Genomic DNA, 20,373 nt, shown 5'->3' with positions numbered 1-20,373 from the left:
TACAATTGCAGCTCTATAGGAGTCATGTTAAGTTGCTGCTGGTGAAAACTCAACATTTCCCAATACCATAAGCTTTTAAATAACGGGGGAGTTTTGTTGTAAAGAATATAGGAAATGAAATGTGTTTATCCACCATTTTACAGCCGCTCCTTTGACCACTTCACGCCGGTATTCCAGCTGTTTTAACACTGACAACAGTGATACAAGTTCACTCAGCTCCACGAAAAGCCTACAGGTAGATGTGATGAGCAACATGATTTAATAGAGACTTAAGATCATGAATAAATCTACATTGAGGCATATCGGTTTCCTTTCAGTCATTGAAAACAAAACAGGATAATCTTAAATATGTTATAACGTGAAAAACTTCTTGTTTTAATGAAAAACATTAGAAACTTCATGTTGTAGTGCCATTCTGATCCGGTGTGTGGAAATCTTGCTGTTTTACTCAGTGGGGATATGGGAATTATAAAGGAATACATTAATGGAAATTGATGACTTTTGGAAACAGGGTTGACTCCACGCTAAGTTCCTCTATGTTACATTAAAATGGTTATTGTGCTTTATGAGGAGCAGAAATGCAAGGCTCAGCTTTCACTCGCTCACATCACTGTGTCTGGACTGCTCACATGTGCTATCTGGTGGTCGCTGGTGCACACTGCAACTCGTGCTTGAATTAACTGGATAAATCAAAAGTCCCCCCTCCCTCTCTGCACTGGTAAAGCATGGACCACTGCGACCTGTTAGCAAGATCCAATAACCAATCATTTTTTGTTATATATTTTTCATGGATCAGCTGTTGTTTCGCAAAAAAAAAATACAACATTAGCATTGATGAAAAATTGTCAATCCAAACAATCTGTGCAACGCCTTTATATAACTTCCTCGGCAGGTGAGTCCAAAAGTCAGTAACTGACAACCAGCAGAAAAAAGAGAGGACTATAAACACACAAGAAACTAGTTAGACAATAAGACACAGGTGAATGCTGATTGAAGAGAAATGCTGATGAGACTAATACAACACAGGCCATCACAGAAAAAAAGGAGGGAAAACCACAAAGACAGGAAGTCAAACCACAGGACACAAGAGGCAGGGAATTTCAAAATAAAAGAGGAAACAAACGAAATCAAATGTACCTGTAAAGAGTACAAAAGGATATTAAAAGGCAATACCCTCCCAGTCACAACCTGTTCACCCTGCTGCCGTAATTATCACAAATGTTTAAAATGATTAGGCACCGATGAAGCTGTGAGTGTTTGGGGTGGTTTAAGACTGGATCTGTAAAACCCTTACATCCACCCTCCACATATAATATAGCTTGTGTATGTTTTTTTCTCATATAGCAAAATGGGACGACAAACAGCCTTTTGTTTCACAACTCTGTTGTACAATGACAATAAATAACCTTGCAATTTGTAACACCGACAGCCGTCCCTTCAGGCCTCCTGCCAAAGCCACTCTCATCCCAAACTTACAAGTAGAGGTTAAAGCACTGATATAGTAATTATTAATGGTGTTAATAATAGATTATATGTAAACAAATAGCCAAGGCAAAATTAGTAGGGGCCAAAGAATCATTTTTCTCAGGCAAGGACAATGTTCACTCAGCTAGTGGACAAAGTCAGTGCAAGTTAAATCAGGTTGTATTCAGCTAAAACAACACCACGACCAAGAAATTCACAAGTTACAACACAACACATTTTCACTCAAGTGATATCTGAAATTATTATAATGGTGGTCTCCCAACTTTGCGTCCTGATTTGATAGTGTCAGCATCAGCATTGTGAAGGACCTGAGGCCGGTTTATGACTTGAGTGAATCCACTACTCACGCCTCAGGTTGCTGCAGGACGCTTTCCATGCCTTTGATCTGCTGGAAGTGGCAGGACATGTCTGTGGCCAACACCATCTCCACTACCAGTGCCCGCAGTTCTCTGAAAGAGTGAATGACAGTAACATACTGTATATCAAAAACTATTGGATGTATTGCCACAAACGTTCATGTTCCCTTTAAAATGAATCATAAATAAAGCCTGAGGAAAGTTTCATCACAGAAGACAGTCTGAGATGTATTCATCTCGTTGCTATCAAATTTGAAAACCCTTCTCTGTTCCTGACAGCAATTCAGTGCTAGATCGATGCAACTCTCCTCCAAACCATTCAACTCCAGGTTAGCCCCCAAGTTACCCAGTTTTTGCAAAATACTTAAAGTATCATTTAATTCTCCTTTTCTCTAAAATTCCAATTTGTTACTCCCTGTTTCCCACAGTCTGGGTTTCTTCAGCTGCTGCTCCATTTAAGCACCAGTAGGAAGTCTTCAGTATTTAATATGTACTGATTCCTACAGTGGAATTACACTGTAAATTGAGGGTTGTATTGTACAATGTTAGCAACATTTCTCATGCTGATCAAAGAGCAGGAATTATTATATAGCTGTGAGAATGATGCCATGTTCAGCTCAGCTGTCTCCTCTTACCTCCAGTCATCTTTGGAGAGATTCGAAAGGATGTTCATTTCATCATCGTGCTGTAGAAGGCGATATGCAGCACTGACGTGGTGGTTCTCCAGAACAGCTCGGTCATTATACAACATGGCTGTGTCTGACCTGCAAATCCCACACAGCTACTTACAAAATGTTTTGGATTAAAATGGAAACAATAATCATCATCATAATAATAATAACAATATCAATGTATGAGGCAAAGCTAATTATTTTAAAATTATTGTAAACTGTCCTCAATGTCCTCAGCGACTGCAGTGATTGAAATGCTACAAAATGATGCTGAGTGGGAATTACCTGGTCTGGGTATGGAAGTTATTGGTGGTCCCTGTATGTTCATAGTCATGGATGGCAGCTGCAAAAATGATGGCAAAGATCTCCAACTCAGTTAGCCAGTGCTGAGGGACAGACAGACAGACAGACAAACACAGAGGAATGTGAGAAAAAGATAAAGATCAAATTCACAGGAAGAGGAAAAAACTAACCTTATGTATATTCCGCTTTAATTCATATTAGTTGGCGTTTATAAAAATATAAACCACAGTGATAGAAAATCATGTTTTGGGGTGATTATGTAATTAAATATGACGACAGACATTCAAAGCTTCCTTCGTAAACCTCAATCTAAGCATGAATGTAAAGAAATGACATTGAATACAGCCCTAGTCTATGAGCCATCTACCTTTTGGTAATGCAATGTCTGTATTGTACATGTATGCTTCAGTATGGTTTTATGATGATTATATGACTTGTATTTGGCGATGTCATAGTCATAACACTAAACTGCAGTCATGAGTGATTGTTGATGCATTCTTTTATGCAAATTAGGCGTGGCTGATGTGTGGCAGGTTAGACAGGGCAATAGTTGAGTTGTGATTGCGCTTGGGGGAGGGACTTTAAAAAGTCACCTGGGGCCCAAGTTACTTTAATGGTTTAATAGTCTTGGTTAGCAGAGATGATGTCTCATTTAGGTTTGAACGATGACTTAAATCCATGGTTGTGTCTTGCTTTACTGCACTGCTTCACTGAACGGTCTTTCTTTCTGTCGTTCTTTCTTTGCTGTAACAACCCCACATTGTACCCAATAAAAGTCACAACAAACCAAAGTCCCTTAAACCTCCAGTTTGTCATTTATAGCCCAAGCTGAGACAACTCTAGAGACATCGCTATTACATCATTATTATTGGCTCAAACTTGACCTATCATCAATCAAGTATCATTTATACCGCCCCGATTGGGTTTTGAATCATGAAAAGCTCTATGTGCTGATCAACTTGTGAGATTCACTGAAAATCTGCATTCACTTCTGAAGTGCATTGCATTTTGCTTCAACACAACCCAAGACATACCACCATGCCAGTCTTGAGGAGCAGGTAATGGATGGTCTGTGTGACATCAGCAGCATGCATCAGGTTGTGATAGGGATTCTTGTGTTTGCTGTAGCCCACCTCCAATGAGTCCACGAAAGATATGAGAGCAGAAATAGGGACCTTCAACAGAGGAAAAAGGAGCAATGAGGTACCCTGACAAATACTGCAGTATTAATGTGAGTTGACCACGGTCACATCCCCTTGAAGGATAACTCCAGGTTATTCTCAATTGTGTAGGCCATAACTATGTATTTATTCACAAACCTGAATTTCCAATTCAGACTCGTTCAAGCTCACAGAAGGTGCAATACAACAACAGGTCTTCTGAATTCAATTTTATTACTTCAAACATATTTGACCTTTCCTCACTTCATAAAGTGAGACGTAAAAAAGTACTCCACCTATTTAGCATTGCATATAACCAGAAGTGCACGTAACTGGAACACAGATATGCATGCGGAATAAAAATCACTAATGCGTAGCGTCAATTGTTAAAGAACAATATAAAGACATGGTAGACAATGTAAAGTCATGGTAGACAATGTAATGTCATGGTAGACAATATAAAGACATGGTAGAAAATATAAAGAGATGGTAGAGAATATAAAGACATGGTAGACAATATAAAGACATGGTCGACAATGTAAAGTCAGGGTAGACAATATAAAGAGATGGTAGACAATATAAAGACATGGTAGACAATATAAAGACATGGTAGACAATATAAAGACATGGTAGACAATATAAAGACATGGTAGACAATGTAAAGACATGGTAGATAATGTAAAGACATGGTAGACAATGTAAAGTCATGGTAGACAATATAAAGACATGGTAGACAATATAAAGAGATGGTAGACAATATAAAGACATGGTAGACAATATAAAGACATGGTATACAACATAAAGACATGGTAGACAATATAAAGACATGGTCGACAATGTAAAGTCATGGTAGACAATATAAAGACATGGTAGACAATATAAAGACATGGTAGACGATATCAAGACATGGTAGATAATGTAAAGACATGGTAGACAATATAAAGAGATGGTAGACAATATAAAGACATGGTAGACAATATAAAGACATGATAGACAATGTAAAGACATGGTAGACAATATAAAGAGATGGTAGACAATGTATAGTCATGGTCGACAATAGAAAGACATGGTAGAAAATATAAAGAGATGGTAGAGAATATAAAGACATGGTAGACAATATAAAGACATGGTAGACAATGTAAAGTCATGGTAGACGATGTAAAGACATGGTAGACGATATAAAGACATGGTAGACGATGTAAAGACATGGTAGACAATATAAAGACATGGTAGACAATATAAAGAGATGGTAGACAATATAAAGTCATGGTAGACAATGTAAATACATGGTAGACAATGTAAAGACATGGTAGACAATATAAAGACATGGTAGACAATGTTAAGACATGGTAGACAATATAAAGAGATGGTAGACAATATAAAGACATGGTAGACAATGTAAAGACATGGTAGACAATGTAAAGTCATGGTAGACAATGTAAAGTCATGGTAGACAATGTAAAGACATGGTAGACAATGTAAAGACATGGTAGACAATATAAAGACATGGTAGACAATGTAAAGACATGGTAGACAATATAAAGAGATGGTAGACAATATAAAGACATGGTCGACAATGTAAAGTCATGGTAGACAATGTATAGTCATGGTAGACAATAGAAAGACATGGTAGACAATGTAAAGACATGGTAGACAATATAAAGACATGGTCGACAATGTAAAGTCATGGTAAACAATGTAAAGTCATGGTAGACAATATAAAGACATGGTAGACAATATAAAGACATGGTAGACAATATAAAGACATGGTAGACGATATAAAGACATGGTAGACAATATAAAGAGATGGTAGACAATGTATAGTCATGGTAGACAATATAAAGAGATGGTAGACAACATAAAGAGATGGTAGACAATGTAAAGACATGGTAGACAATATAAAGACATGGTCGACAATGTAAAGTCATGGTAAACAATGTAAAGTCATGGTAGACAATATAAAGACATGGTCGACAATATAAAGACATGGTAGACAATGTAAAGACATGGTCGACAATGTAAAGTCATGGTAGACAATATAAATACATGGTAGACAATATAAAGAGATGGTAGACAATATAAAGACATGGTCGACAATGTAAAGTCATGGTAGACAATATAAAGACATGGTCGACAACATAAAGACATGGTAGACAACATAAACTCATGGTAGAAAATATAAAGAGATGGTAGACAATATAAAGACATGGTCGACAATATAAAGACATGGTAGACAATGTAAAGACATGGTAGACAATTTAAAGACATGGTAGATAATGTAAAGACATGGTAGATAATGTAAAGACATGGTAGACAATGTAAAGTCATGGTAGACAATATAAAGACATGGTAGACAATATAAAGAGATGGTAGACAATATAAAGACATGGTAGACAATATAAAGACATGGTCGACAATGTAAAGTCATGGTAGACAATATAAAGAGATGGTGGACAATATAAAGAGATGGTAGACAATATAAAGACATGTTAGACAATATAAAGACATGGTCGACAATATAAAGACATGGTAGACAATATAAAGACATGGTAGACAATATAAAGAGATGGTAGACAATATAAAGAGATGGTAGACAATATAAAGACATGGTAGACAATATAAAGACATGGTCGACAATATAAAGACATGGTCGACAATGTAAAGTCATGGTAGACAATGTAAAGAGATGGTAGACAATATAAAGACATGGTCGACAATATAAAGACATGGTAGACAATGTAAAGACATGGTCGACAATGTAAAGTCATGGTAGACAATATAAAGACATGGTCGACAATATAAAGACATGGTAGACAATGTAAAGACATGGTCGACAATGTAAAGTCATGGTAGACAATATAAAGACATGGTAGACAACATAAAGACATGGTAGACAATATAAAGACATGATAGATAATGTAAAGACATGGTAGACAATATAAAGAGATGGTAGACAATATAAAGACATGGTAGACAATATAAAGACATGGTAGACGATATAAAGACATGGTAGACAATATAAAGAGATGGTAGACAATGTATAGTCATGGTAGACAATATAAAGAGATGGTAGACAACATAAAGAGATGGTAGACAATGTAAAGACATGGTAGACAATATAAAGACATGGTCGACAATGTAAAGTCATGGTAGACAATGTAAAGTCATGGTAGACAATATAAAGACATGGTCGACAATATAAAGACATGGTAGACAATGTAAAGACATGGTCGACAATGTAAAGTCATGGTAGACAATATAAATACATGGTAGACAATATAAAGAGATGGTAGACAATATAAAGACATGGTAGACAATATAAAGAGATGGTAGACAATATAAAGACATGGTCGACAATATAAAGACATGGTAGACAATATAAAGACATGGTAGACAATATAAAGAGATGGTAGACAATATAAAGAGATGGTAGACAATATAAAGAGATGGTCGACAATATAAAGACATGGTCGACAATGTAAAGTCATGGTAGACAATGTAAAGAGATGGTAGACAATATAAAGACATGGTCGACAATATAAAGACATGGTAGACAATGTAAAGACATGGTCGACAATGTAAAGTCATGGTAGACAATATAAAGACATGGTCGACAATATAAAGACATGGTAGACAATGTAAAGACATGGTCGACAATGTAAAGTCATGGTAGACAATATAAAGACATGGTAGACAACATAAAGACATGGTAGACAATATAAAGACATGATAGATAATGTAAAGACATGGTAGACAATATAAAGAGATGGTAGACAATATAAAGACATGGTAGACGATATAAAGACATGGTAGACAATATAAAGAGATGGTAGACAATGTATAGTCATGGTAGACAATATAAAGAGATGGTAGACAACATAAAGAGATGGTAGACAATGTAAAGACATGGTAGATAATATAAAGACATGGTCGACAATGTAAAGTCATGGTAGACAATGTAAAGTCATGGTAGACAATATAAAGACATGGTCGACAATATAAAGACATGGTAGACAATGTAAAGACATGGTCGACAATGTAAAGTCATGGTAGACAATATAAATACATGGTAGACAATATAAAGAGATGGTAGACAATATAAAGACATGGTAGACAATATAAAGAGATGGTAGACAATATAAAGACATGGTAGACAATATAAAGACATGGTCGACAATGTAAAGTCATGGTAGACAATATAAAGAGATGGTAGACAATATAAAGAGATGGTAGACGATATAAAGACATGGTAGACAATATAAAGAGATGGTAGACAATGTATAGTCATGGTAGACAATATAAAGAGATGGTAGACAACATAAAGAGATGGTAGACAATGTAAAGACATGGTAGACAATATAAAGACATGGTCGACAATGTAAAGTCATGGTAGACAATGTAAAGTCATGGTAGACAATGTAAAGACATGGTCGACAATGTAAAGTCATGGTAGACAATATAAAGACATGGTAGACAATATAAAGAGATGGTAGACAATATAAAGACATGGTAGACAATATAAAGAGATGGTATACAACATAAAGACATGGTAGACAATATAAAGACATGGTCGACAATGTAAAGTCATGGTAGACAATATAAAGACATGGTAGACAATATAAAGACATGGTAGACGATATAAAGACATGGTAGATAATGTAAAGACATGGTAGACAATATAAAGAGATGGTAGACAATATAAAGACATGGTAGACAATATAAAGACATGGTAGACGATATAAAGACATGGTAGACAATGTAAAGACATGGTAGACAATATAAAGACATGGTAGACAATATAAAGACATGGTCGACAATGTAAAGTCATGGTAGACAATGTAAAGTCATGGTAGACAATATAAATACATGGTAGACAATATAAAGAGATGGTAGACAATGTAAAGACATGGTAGACAATATAAAGACATGGTCGACAATGTAAAGTCATGGTAGACAATGTAAAGTCATGGTAGACAATATAAAGACATGGTCGACAATGTAAAGACATGGTCGACAATGTAAAGTCATGGTAGACAATATAAATACATGGTAGACAATGTAAAGTCATGGTAGACAATATAAAGACATGGTCGACAATGTAAAGACATGGTCGACAATGTAAAGTCATGGTAGACAATATAAAGACATGGTCGACAACATAAAGACATAGTAGACAACATAAAGTCATGGTAGAAAATATAAAGAGATGGTAGACAATATAAAGACATGGTCGACAATATAAAGACATGGTAGACAATGTAAAGACATGGTAGACAATATAAAGAGATGGTAGACAATGTATAGTCATGGTCGACAATAGAAAGACATGGTAGAAAATATAAAGAGATGGTAGAGAATATAAAGACATGGTAGACGATATAAAGACATGGTAGACAATATAAAGAGATGGTAGACAATATAAAGACATGGTAGACAATATAAAGACATGGTCGACAATGTAAAGTCAGGGTAGACAATATAAAGAGATGGTAGACAATATAAAGACATGGTCGACAATGTAAAGTCAGGGTAGACAATATAAAGAGATGGTAGACAATATAAAGACATGGTAGACAATATAAAGACATGGTAGACAATATAAAGACATGGTAGATAATGTAAAGACATGGTAGATAATGTAAAGACATGGTAGACAATGTAAAGTCATGGTAGACAATATAAAGACATGGTAGACAATATAAAGAGATGGTAGACAATATAAAGACATGGTAGACAATATATGAATGAATGAATGAATTTTATTTATATAGCGCTTTTCACAGACAGTACTATCACAAAGTGCTTAACAGAGCAGACATTTAAAAGCATAAAAAACACAATGTGACCCTACGGTCAATAAATTACATACACAGAGTGAATAAAAAATGTTAAAGAATAAAATAAAAATAAAATAAAAATGTAAAACAAATGTTAAGAGCAGGTCTAGGACATGGGTTTACTTTTACACAAACGCCAGCCTAAACAGGTGGGTTTTTAGCTGGCTTTTAAAAGTATCCACAGTATCGGCGAGGCGTAGAGTTGCAGGCAGAGCATTCCAGAGCCTCGGGGCCACTGCCTCAAAGGCTCGGTCACCACGGGTCTTAAATCGTGTGCGTGGGACTGACAGAAGACCTAGAGCATTTGACCTGAGAGTGCGGGCGGGTGAATAGGGGCGAAGTAGATCAGCTACATAAGTCGGAGCCTGACCGTGAAGTGCTCTGTAAGTGATGGTGAGAATTTTGAAGTGTATCCGAGATGCTACAGGAAGCCAGTGGAGAGATCGGAGTACGGGGGTGATGTGAGACCGTCGGTTTGTCCTGGTGAGTAATCTGGCGGCAGCATTTTGGATGACCTGCAGACGGTTAAGAGCAGATACACTGAGTGATGTAAAAAGTGAGTTGCAGTAGTCAATGCGAGAGGAGATAAATGTGTGTATGATCATTTCTAATTCAGGCGTTGATAATACAGATCTCAGTTTACTGATATTTCTTAGATGGAAGAAACATGACCTGGACAGCTGCTTAACATGAGGGTCAAATGACATGGAGCGATCAAAGAAAATCCCAAGATTGCGCAGGTTGCAATGGGAAGCAGAGGAGAGAGGACTAATAATCTGCCTGATCATGGGGACAAACTCCTCTGGAGCAATAACTAGGACCTCCGTCTTAGAGTCGTTGAGTTGCAGGCAGTTTTCTGCCGTCCAGTCTCTGATGGCATTGACACAGTCCAGGAGCCTAGTTAATGTGAATGCCTCGCTGGGTTTGAATGACAGATGAAGTTGGATGTCGTCTGCATATAAGTGATAGGACACATTATAGCTTTTTATGATCGGTCCCAAAGGTAACAGATAAAGTGAAAATAACAGAGGCCCCAGAACCGAGCCCTGCGGTACACCACAAGACAGTGGAGAGGTAACAGACACAAAAGCACCCACAGAGACATTGAAACTTCTGTCACTGAGGTAAGATGTAAACCAGTCTAACGCTATGCCAGATATGCCCACCCAATCACGTAGCCTCTTAATCAGGATGTCATGGTCTACAGTGTCAAATGCAGAACTGAGATCCAGAAGAACTAACACAGAGCAGTCACCTGCATCAGCACACATGAGAATGTCATTTGAAACCCTCAGGAGAGCGGTTTCAGTAGAGTGTTGCTTACGAAACCCAGACTGGAACTTGTCATACATGTTGTGCCTCTCCAGTGCAGCAGTAAGTTGTTTGGCCACCACTTTCTCTAAAAGTTTGGACAGGAAAGGCAGTTTTGATATGGGCCTGTAGTTCATGGGCAAAGCTGGATCTAAGTTAGGTTTCTTTAATATGGGCTGGATAGTGGCATGTTTGAAATAGGAAGGGACAATTCCTGTAGACAATGAGGAATTGACAATAGATGTTACTGCAGGGCCAATAGTTAACAGAACGTTCTTAAATAGAGAGGATGGAATTATATCCAGAGGGCAAGTTGATGGCTTTGTATTGTTAATTAAGTCCATCAGGTCTTGAAGGCTGATAGGCTGGAAAGAGCCCATAACAGCAGGAGATTGCGAGGAGCTACAAGTAGATGAACAGATCCCAGGCTGAATGCCAGACCTAATACCTGTTACCTTATCATTAAAATAGATCAGGAATTTGTTGCAATCGTCAACAGAATAGCATGGTACAGTGGAGACAGGTGGTGAAACAATTCCTCTAATTGTGTCAAACAGAATCTTGGGATTTTTCTTTGAAGAAGAGATTAGGTTGGCAAAATAAGCAGTTCTAGCTTCCTTTACTGTGGTATTAAAAGAAACTCTGAGGTCTTTCAGATATAAACGATGCACTTCTAGCCCAGTAGCTTTCCAGAGTCGCTCTGCCCTGCGACACTTCTGTCTCACGCTGCACACAGCTTCTGTCATCCACGGAGTAGTGTTATAGGCAGCCCGTGTCCTTTCCTTAAGAGGTGCCACTTTATCCAGCAAAGTGGTGCAATGTTCATTAAAGGACTGTATCAAGTGTTCAACATCATTGAGATTTGTGTAAAAGTCACAGCAGAAGTGCATCGAGAACTGATCAGCTGTACTCTGAGTAATAATGCGTGAGTGGAATGTTTGTTTCAGACACAAGGGGTCAGCATTGACAGAAAGATCAAAGAAAATACATTTATGGTCACTGATCAATAGGTCCTCACAACGGGTATTATCAATATCAAGACCCAGAGAAAACACAAGGTCCAAGGTGTGACCACCCCTGTGAGTGGCGCCAGAAACATGTTGCGTGAAATTAAAAGATTCAGTAATATTGAGAAACTCAGTAGCTATACAGTCTGTGGTATCATTGACATGCAGATTAAAATCACCAACCAGAAGCACTTTGTCTAGCTTGATAATAGAGGTCAGAAAGTCTGTGAATTCTGATAAAAACTGACCTGCAGGACCTGGAGGTCGGTAAATTAAAAAACAGTAAAACGGCTTTTGCCGGCCCACTTTAGTCAGCTGGAGTTCAAAAGTAGCATAGGATTCTGTGCTCCCCAAGTGGCAGGAAAACTGATTCTTCCAGACCACGGCGAGGCCTCCACCGCGGCCTGTCAGACGCGGTGTCCCAACATAAGAACAGTCCACAGGGCAGAGTTCATTGAAATGGATGCATTCCATATTCTGTTGCCAGGTCTCGGTCAGAAATAAAAAAGCCAAATTATGACTTGTGAACAAGTCATTTAAAATGTGAGCCTTGTTTGTTATAGAGCGTGCATTAATCAGACACATTTTGATGGGGGAAGACACTGTGTCGTCATCAGCACAGGAAGCTTTGGGGGTATGTGCAATAGGACGGATCACTCGTGCAGCACCTCGAAACCGACCATAACTAGGGCGTGAGCGCGAGTCTGTGATTCTCACGGGAATGTTCATGGGTCGTGGAGTGGAAGTTACGTTAGAGGCTGGAGATCCTCCATGCCGCCAGGGGGAGCTGGTGTTGCTTGTAGGGGATGAATGCGGCTGATGATTTATCGTAGAGGAAGAGTGACAGCGGACAGGGGATCCAGGTGTAAAGACATGGTAGACAACATAAAGACATGGTAGACAATATAAAGACATGGTCGACAATGTAAAGTCATGGTAGACAATATAAAGACATGGTAGACAATAGAAAGACATGGTAGAAAATATAAAGAGATGGTAGAGAATATAAAGACATGGTAGACAATATAAAGACATGGTAGACAATGTAAAGTCATGGTAGACGATGTAAAGACATGGTAGACGATATAAAGACATGGTAGACGATGTAAAGACATGGTAGACAATATAAAGACATGGTAGACAATATAAAGAGATGGTAGACAATATAAAGTCATGGTAGACAATGTAAAGTCATGGTAGACAATGTAAAGTCATGGTAGACAATATAAAGACATGGTAGACAACATAAAGACATGGGAGACAATATAAAGACATGATAGATAATGTAAAGACATGGTAGACAATGTAAAGTCATGGTAGACAATATAAAGACATGGTCGACAACATAAAGACATAGTAGACAACATAAAGTCATGGTAGAAAATATAAAGAGATGGTAGACAATATAAAGACATGGTCGACAATATAAAGACATGGTAGACAATGTAAAGTCATGGTAGACAATATAAAGACATGGTCGACAATGTAAAGACATGGTCGACAATGTAAAGTCATGGTAGACAATATAAAGACATGGTCGACAACATAAAGACATAGTAGACAACATAAAGTCATGGTAGAAAATATAAAGAGATGGTAGACAATATAAAGACATGGTCGACAATATAAAGACATGGTAGACAATGTAAAGACATGGTAGACAATATAAAGAGATGGTAGACAATGTATAGTCATGGTCGACAATAGAAAGACATGGTAGAAAATATAAAGAGATGGTAGAGAATATAAAGACATGGTAGACGATATAAAGACATGGTAGACAATATAAAGAGATGGTAGACAATATAAAGACATGGTAGACAATATAAAGACATGGTCGACAATGTAAAGTCAGGGTAGACAATATAAAGAGATGGTAGACAATATAAAGACATGGTCGACAATGTAAAGTCAGGGTAGACAATATAAAGAGATGGTAGACAATATAAAGACATGGTAGACAATATAAAGACATGGTAGACAATATAAAGACATGGTAGATAATGTAAAGACATGGTAGATAATGTAAAGACATGGTAGACAATGTAAAGTCATGGTAGACAATATAAAGACATGGTAGACAATATAAAGAGATGGTAGACAATATAAAGACATGGTAGACAATATAAAGACATGGTAGACAACATAAAGACATGGTAGACAATATAAAGACATGGTCGACAATGTAAAGTCATGGTAGACAATATAAAGACATGGTAGACAATAGAAAGACATGGTAGAAAATATAAAGAGATGGTAGAGAATATAAAGACATGGTAGACAATATAAAGACATGGTAGACAATGTAAAGTCATGGTAGACGATGTAAAGACATGGTAGACGATATAAAGACATGGTAGACGATGTAAAGACATGGTAGACAATATAAAGACATGGTAGACAATATAAAGAGATGGTAGACAATATAAAGTCATGGTAGACAATGTAAAGTCATGGTAGACAATGTAAAGTCATGGTAGACAATATAAAGACATGGTAGACAACATAAAGACATGGGAGACAATATAAAGACATGATAGATAATGTAAAGACATGGTAGACAATATAAAGAGATGGTAGACAATATAAAGACATGGTAGACAATATAAAGACATGGTAGACGATATAAAGACATGGTAGACAATATAAAGAGATGGTAGACAATGTATAGTCATGGTAGACAATATAAAGAGATGGTAGACAACATAAAGAGATGGTAGACAATGTAAAGACATGGTAGACAATATAAAGACATGGTCGACAATGTAAAGTCATGGTAGACAATGTAAAGTCATGGTAGACAATATAAAGACATGGTCGACAATATAAAGACATGGTAGACAATGTAAAGACATGGTCGACAATGTAAAGTCATGGTAGACAATATAAATACATGGTAGACAATATAAAGAGATGGTAGACAATATAAAGACATGGTAGACAATATAAAGAGATGGTAGACAATATAAAGACATGGTAGACAATATAAAGACATGGTCGACAAGGTAAAGAGATGGTAGACAATATAAAGAGATGGTAGACAATATAAAGACATGGTAGACAATATAAAGACATGGTCGACAATATAAAGACATGGTCGACAATGTAAAGTCATGGTAGACAATGTAAAGAGATGGTAGACAATATAAAGACATGGTAGACAATGTAAAGACATGGTCGACAATGTAAAGTCATGGTCGACAATGTAAAGTCATGGTAGACAATGTAAAGTCATGGTAGACAATATAAATACATGGTAGACAATATAAAGAGATGGTAGACAATGTAAAGACATGGTAGACAATATAAAGACATGGTCGACAATGTAAAGTCATGGTAGACAATGTAAAGTCATGGTAGACAATATAAAGACATGGTCGACAATGTAAAGACATGGTCGACAATGTAAAGTCATGGTAGACAATATAAATACATGGTAGACAATGTAAAGTCATGGTAGACAATATAAAGACATGGTCGACAATGTAAAGACATGGTCGACAATGTAAAGTCATGGTAGACAATATAAAGACATGGTCGACAACATAAAGACATGGTAGACAACATAAAGTCATGGTAGAAAATATAAAGAGATGGTAGACAATATAAAGACATGGTCGACAATATAAAGACATGGTAGACAATGTAAAGACATGGTAGACAATATAAAGAGATGGTAGACAATGTATAGTCATGGTCGACAATAGAAAGACATGGTAGAAAATATAAAGAGATGGTAGAGAATATAAAGACATGGTAGACGATATAAAGACATGGTAGACAATATAAAGAGATGGTAGACAATATAAAGACATGGTAGACAATCTAAAGACATGGTCGACAATGTAAAGTCAGGGTAGACAATATAAAGAGATGGTAGACAATATAAAGACATGGTAGACAATATAAAGACATGGTAGACAATATAAAGACATGGTAGATAATGTAAAGACATGGTAGATAATGTAAATACATGGTAGACAATGTAAAGTCATGGTAGACAATATAAAGACATGGTAGACAATATAAAGAGATGGTAGACAATATAAAGACATGGTAGACAATATAAAGACATGGTAGACAACATAAAGACATGGTAGACAATATAAAGACATGGTCGACAATGTAAAGACATGGTAGACAATATAAAGACATGGTAGACAATATAAAGACATGGTAGACAATGTAAAGACATGGTAGACAATATAAAGAGATGGTAGACAATGTAAAGACACGGTCGGCAATGTAAAGTCATGGTAGACAATATAAAGAGATGGTAGACAATGTAAAGACATGGTAGACAATATAAAGACATGGTCGACAATGTAAAGTCATGGTAGACAATATAAAGACATGGTAGACAATATAAAGAGATGGTAGACAATGTAAAGACATGGTAGACAATATAAAGACATGGTCGACAATGTAAAGTCATGGTAGACAATATAAAGACATGGTAGACAATATAAAGAGATGGTAGACTATATAAAGACATGGTCGACAATATAAAGACATGGTCGACAATGTAAAGTAATGGTAGACAATATAAAGAGATGGTAGACAATATAAAGACATGGTAGACAATGTAAAGTCATGGTAGACAATATAAAGACATGGTAGACAATATAAAGAGATGGTAGACAATATAAAGACATGGTAGACAATATAAAGACATGGTCGACAATGTAAAGTCATGGTAGACAATATAAAGAGATGGTAGACAATATAAAGAGATGGTAGACAATATAAAGACATGGTAGACAACATAAAGACATGGTAGAAAATATAAAGACATGGTCGACAATGTAAAGTCATGGTAGACAATATAAAGACATGGTAGACAATATAAAGACATGATAGATAATGTAAAGACATGGTAGACAATATAAAGAGATGGTAGACAATATAAAGACATGGTAGACAATATAAAGACATGGTAGACGATATAAAGACATGGTCGACAATGTAAAGTTATGGTAGACAATATAAAGACATGGTAGACAATATAAAGAGATGGTAGACAATATAAAGACATGGTAGACAACATAAAGACATGGTAGACAATATAAAGACATGGTCGACAATGTAAAGTCATGGTAGACAATATAAAGACATGGTAGACAATATAAAGACATGATAGATAATGTAAAGACATGGTAGAAAATATAAAGAGATGGTAGACAATATAAAGACATGGTAGACAATATAAAGACATGGTAGACGATATAAAGACATGGTAGACAATGTAAAGACATGGTAGACAATATAAAGACATGGTAGACAATATAAAGACATGGTCGACAATGTAAAGTCATGGTAGACAATATAAAGAGATGGTAGACAATATAAAGACATGGTCGACAATGTAAAGTCATGGTAGACAATATAAAGAGATGGTAGACAATATAAAGAGATGGTAGACAATGTATAGTCATGGTCGACAATAGAAAGACATGGTAGACAATATAAAGAGATGGTAGAGAATATAAAGACATGGTAGACAATATAAAGACATGGTAGACAATGTAAAGTCATGGTAGACGATGTAAAGACATGGTAGATGATATAAAGACATGGTATACAATGTAAAGACATGGTAGACAATGTAAAGTCATGGTAGACAATGTAAAGACATGGTAGACAATGTAAAGAGATGGTAGACAATATAAAGACATGGTAGACAATGTTAAGACATGGTAGACAATATAAAGAGATGGTAGACAATATAAAGACATGGTAGACAATGTAAAGACATGGTAGACAATGTAAAGTCATGGTAGACAATGTAAAGTCATGGTAGACAATGTAAAGACATGGTAGACAATATAAAGACATGGTAGACAATGTATAGTCATGGTCGACAATAGAAAGACATGGTAGACAATATAAAGAGATGGTAGACAATATAAAGAGATGGTAGACAATATAAAGACATGGTAGACAATATAAAGACATGGTCGACAATGTAAAGTCATGGTAGACAATATAAAGACATGGTAGACAATATAAAGACATGATAGATAATGTAAAGACATGGTAGAAAATATAAAGAGATGGTAGACAATATAAAGACATGGTAGACAATATAAAGACATGGTAGACGATATAAAGACATGGTAGACGATATAAAGACATGGTCGACAATGTAAAGTCATGGTAGACAATATAAAGAGATGGTAGACAATATAAAGACATGGTCGACAATGTAAAGTCATGGTAGACAATATAAAGAGATGGTAGACAATATAAAGACATGGTCGACAATGTAAAGTCATGGTAGACAATATAAAGAGATGGTAGACAATATAAAGACATGGTAGACAATATAAAGACATGGTCGACAATGTAAAGTCATGGTAGACAATGTAAAGTCATGGTAGACAATATAAAGACATGGTCGACAATGTAAAGTCATGGTAGACAATATAAAGACATGGTAGACAATATAAAGAGATGGTAGACAATGTATAGTCATGGTTGACAATAGAAAGACATGGTAGACAATATAAAGAGATGGTAGAGAATATAAAGACATGGTAGACAATATAAAGACATGGTAGACAATGTAAAGTCATGGTAGACGATGTAAAGACATGGTAGATGATATAAAGACATGGTATACAATGTAAAGACATGGTAGACAATATAAAGTCATGGTAGACAATGTAAAGTCATGGTAGACAATGTAAAGACATGGTAGACAATGTAAAGAGATGGTAGACAATATAAAGACATGGTAGACAATGTTAAGACATGGTAGACAATATAAAGAGATGGTAGACAATATAAAGACATGGTAGACAATGTAAAGACATGGTAGACAATGTAAAGTCATGGTAGACAATGTAAAGTCATGGTAGACAATGTAAAGACATGGTAGACAATATAAAGACATGGTAGACAATGTAAAGACATGGTAGACAATATAAAGAGATGGTAGACAATGTAAAGACATGGTAGACAATATAAAGAGATGGTAGACAATGTAAAGACATGGTCGACAATGTAAAGTCATGGTAGACAATGTATAGTCATGGTAGACAATAGAAAGACATGGTAGACAATATAAAGTCATGGTAGACAATATAAAGACATGGTAGACAATGTATAGTCATGGTAGACAATAGAAAGACATGGTAGACAATATAAAGTCATGGTAGACGATATAAAGTCATGGTAGACAATGTATAGTCATGGTAGACAATAGAAAGACATGGTAGACAATATAAAGTCATGGTAGATGATATAAAGACATGGTAGACAATATAAAGACATGGTAGACAATATAAAGTCATGGTAGATGATATAAAGACATGGTAGACAATATAAAGACATGGTAGACAATGTAAAGACATGGTAGTGACAGTGCTCACAGTGCAAACAACAGCGAAAGTGCTGAAAGAGCTACGAGTGTTTGTCTGGATGGTGTTAGCTGTAACCGGTGTATGACAGCAGTGCAGAGCGGCAGCTGTGAGCCACCAGTGGGGCACGCTCACATGCACTAAAGGTGAAGGTAGACATCACTTCACTATATCTTTACATCGACAGTAGCAGTTTGCTGCTATGTTAATGTGCAGAGAGCTCTTTTAACCTTTCCCGGAAATGACCATTTGAAAACTTAATGCAGAATTTTGTTTGTCAATACTTAAGGGGATAAATGTTTTCCTGGTAGTTTTGAATAACTGTTCACCTTTTGTCATCGTGGAAAATTATTGCATTTATTCGGAATGCACAAAGTCCAGCCTGTCAGGACATGAAGTCCATAGTTTACAAGAAACAGATCAAAATTAGCCTTAGCTTTCATGGCTGAGTATGTTTTGTGCAGACAGTACTGCTGCATCTACAACGAAAAACACAGTCAAATCTAGCATTAGCTGGACATGTTTTAGCAAACTGATCAAACTTAAAATCCACTTAATAAAATATTAGAAACAGCTCTCAGTGTAATGCATTCAGCTCCAACACTAACTATGACCTCAATGATGAACATAAAATGAACATAAACACGTCTCAGACCAAATATCAACTAAAACTGAACAATTTGAAAAGGTTCTGTAAAGGTAGATTTCATGGGTTTTCAGTAGTTTTGTATGGGTTGTCTGTTTTTACAATTACATTTTCTTTTTAACTTTTTTAACAGTTTGTTTTGGTTGAGGAAAAGGTCAAAGAAAAACTTCAGGTGCTTCTGCCGGGGACAGGGAATATTTTATCGCTGCTGTTTCAGCCCAACAGCTGAATCTTTC

The 20,373-nt window shown here is 36.2% G+C and overlaps 1 protein-coding gene across 1 annotated transcript in view; it reads right to left on the bottom strand.

Moving 5' to 3' along the window:
- LOC306793999 (dual specificity calcium/calmodulin-dependent 3',5'-cyclic nucleotide phosphodiesterase 1A-like) overlaps positions 1 to 20,373 on the bottom strand; it is a 48,267-nt gene that overhangs the window by 12,533 nt on the left and 15,361 nt on the right. The window contains exons 8-11 of the mRNA XM_079291845.1: positions 3,850 to 3,990; positions 2,798 to 2,898; positions 2,477 to 2,605; positions 1,833 to 1,934 (exon numbers count right to left, since the gene is read on the bottom strand). Coding sequence (XP_079147971.1) covers positions 1,833 to 1,934; positions 2,477 to 2,605; positions 2,798 to 2,898; positions 3,850 to 3,990 — 473 coding nt within the window. The remainder of the gene's footprint in view (positions 1 to 1,832; positions 1,935 to 2,476; positions 2,606 to 2,797; positions 2,899 to 3,849; positions 3,991 to 20,373) is intronic.

This window comes from Melanostigma gelatinosum, assembly GCF_949748355.1.
Source record: "Melanostigma gelatinosum genome assembly, chromosome: 20".
In the NCBI taxonomy this organism is placed as follows: Eukaryota; Metazoa; Chordata; class Actinopteri; order Perciformes; family Zoarcidae; genus Melanostigma; species Melanostigma gelatinosum.
This window is presented reverse-complemented; position numbering and strand designations above follow the sequence as displayed.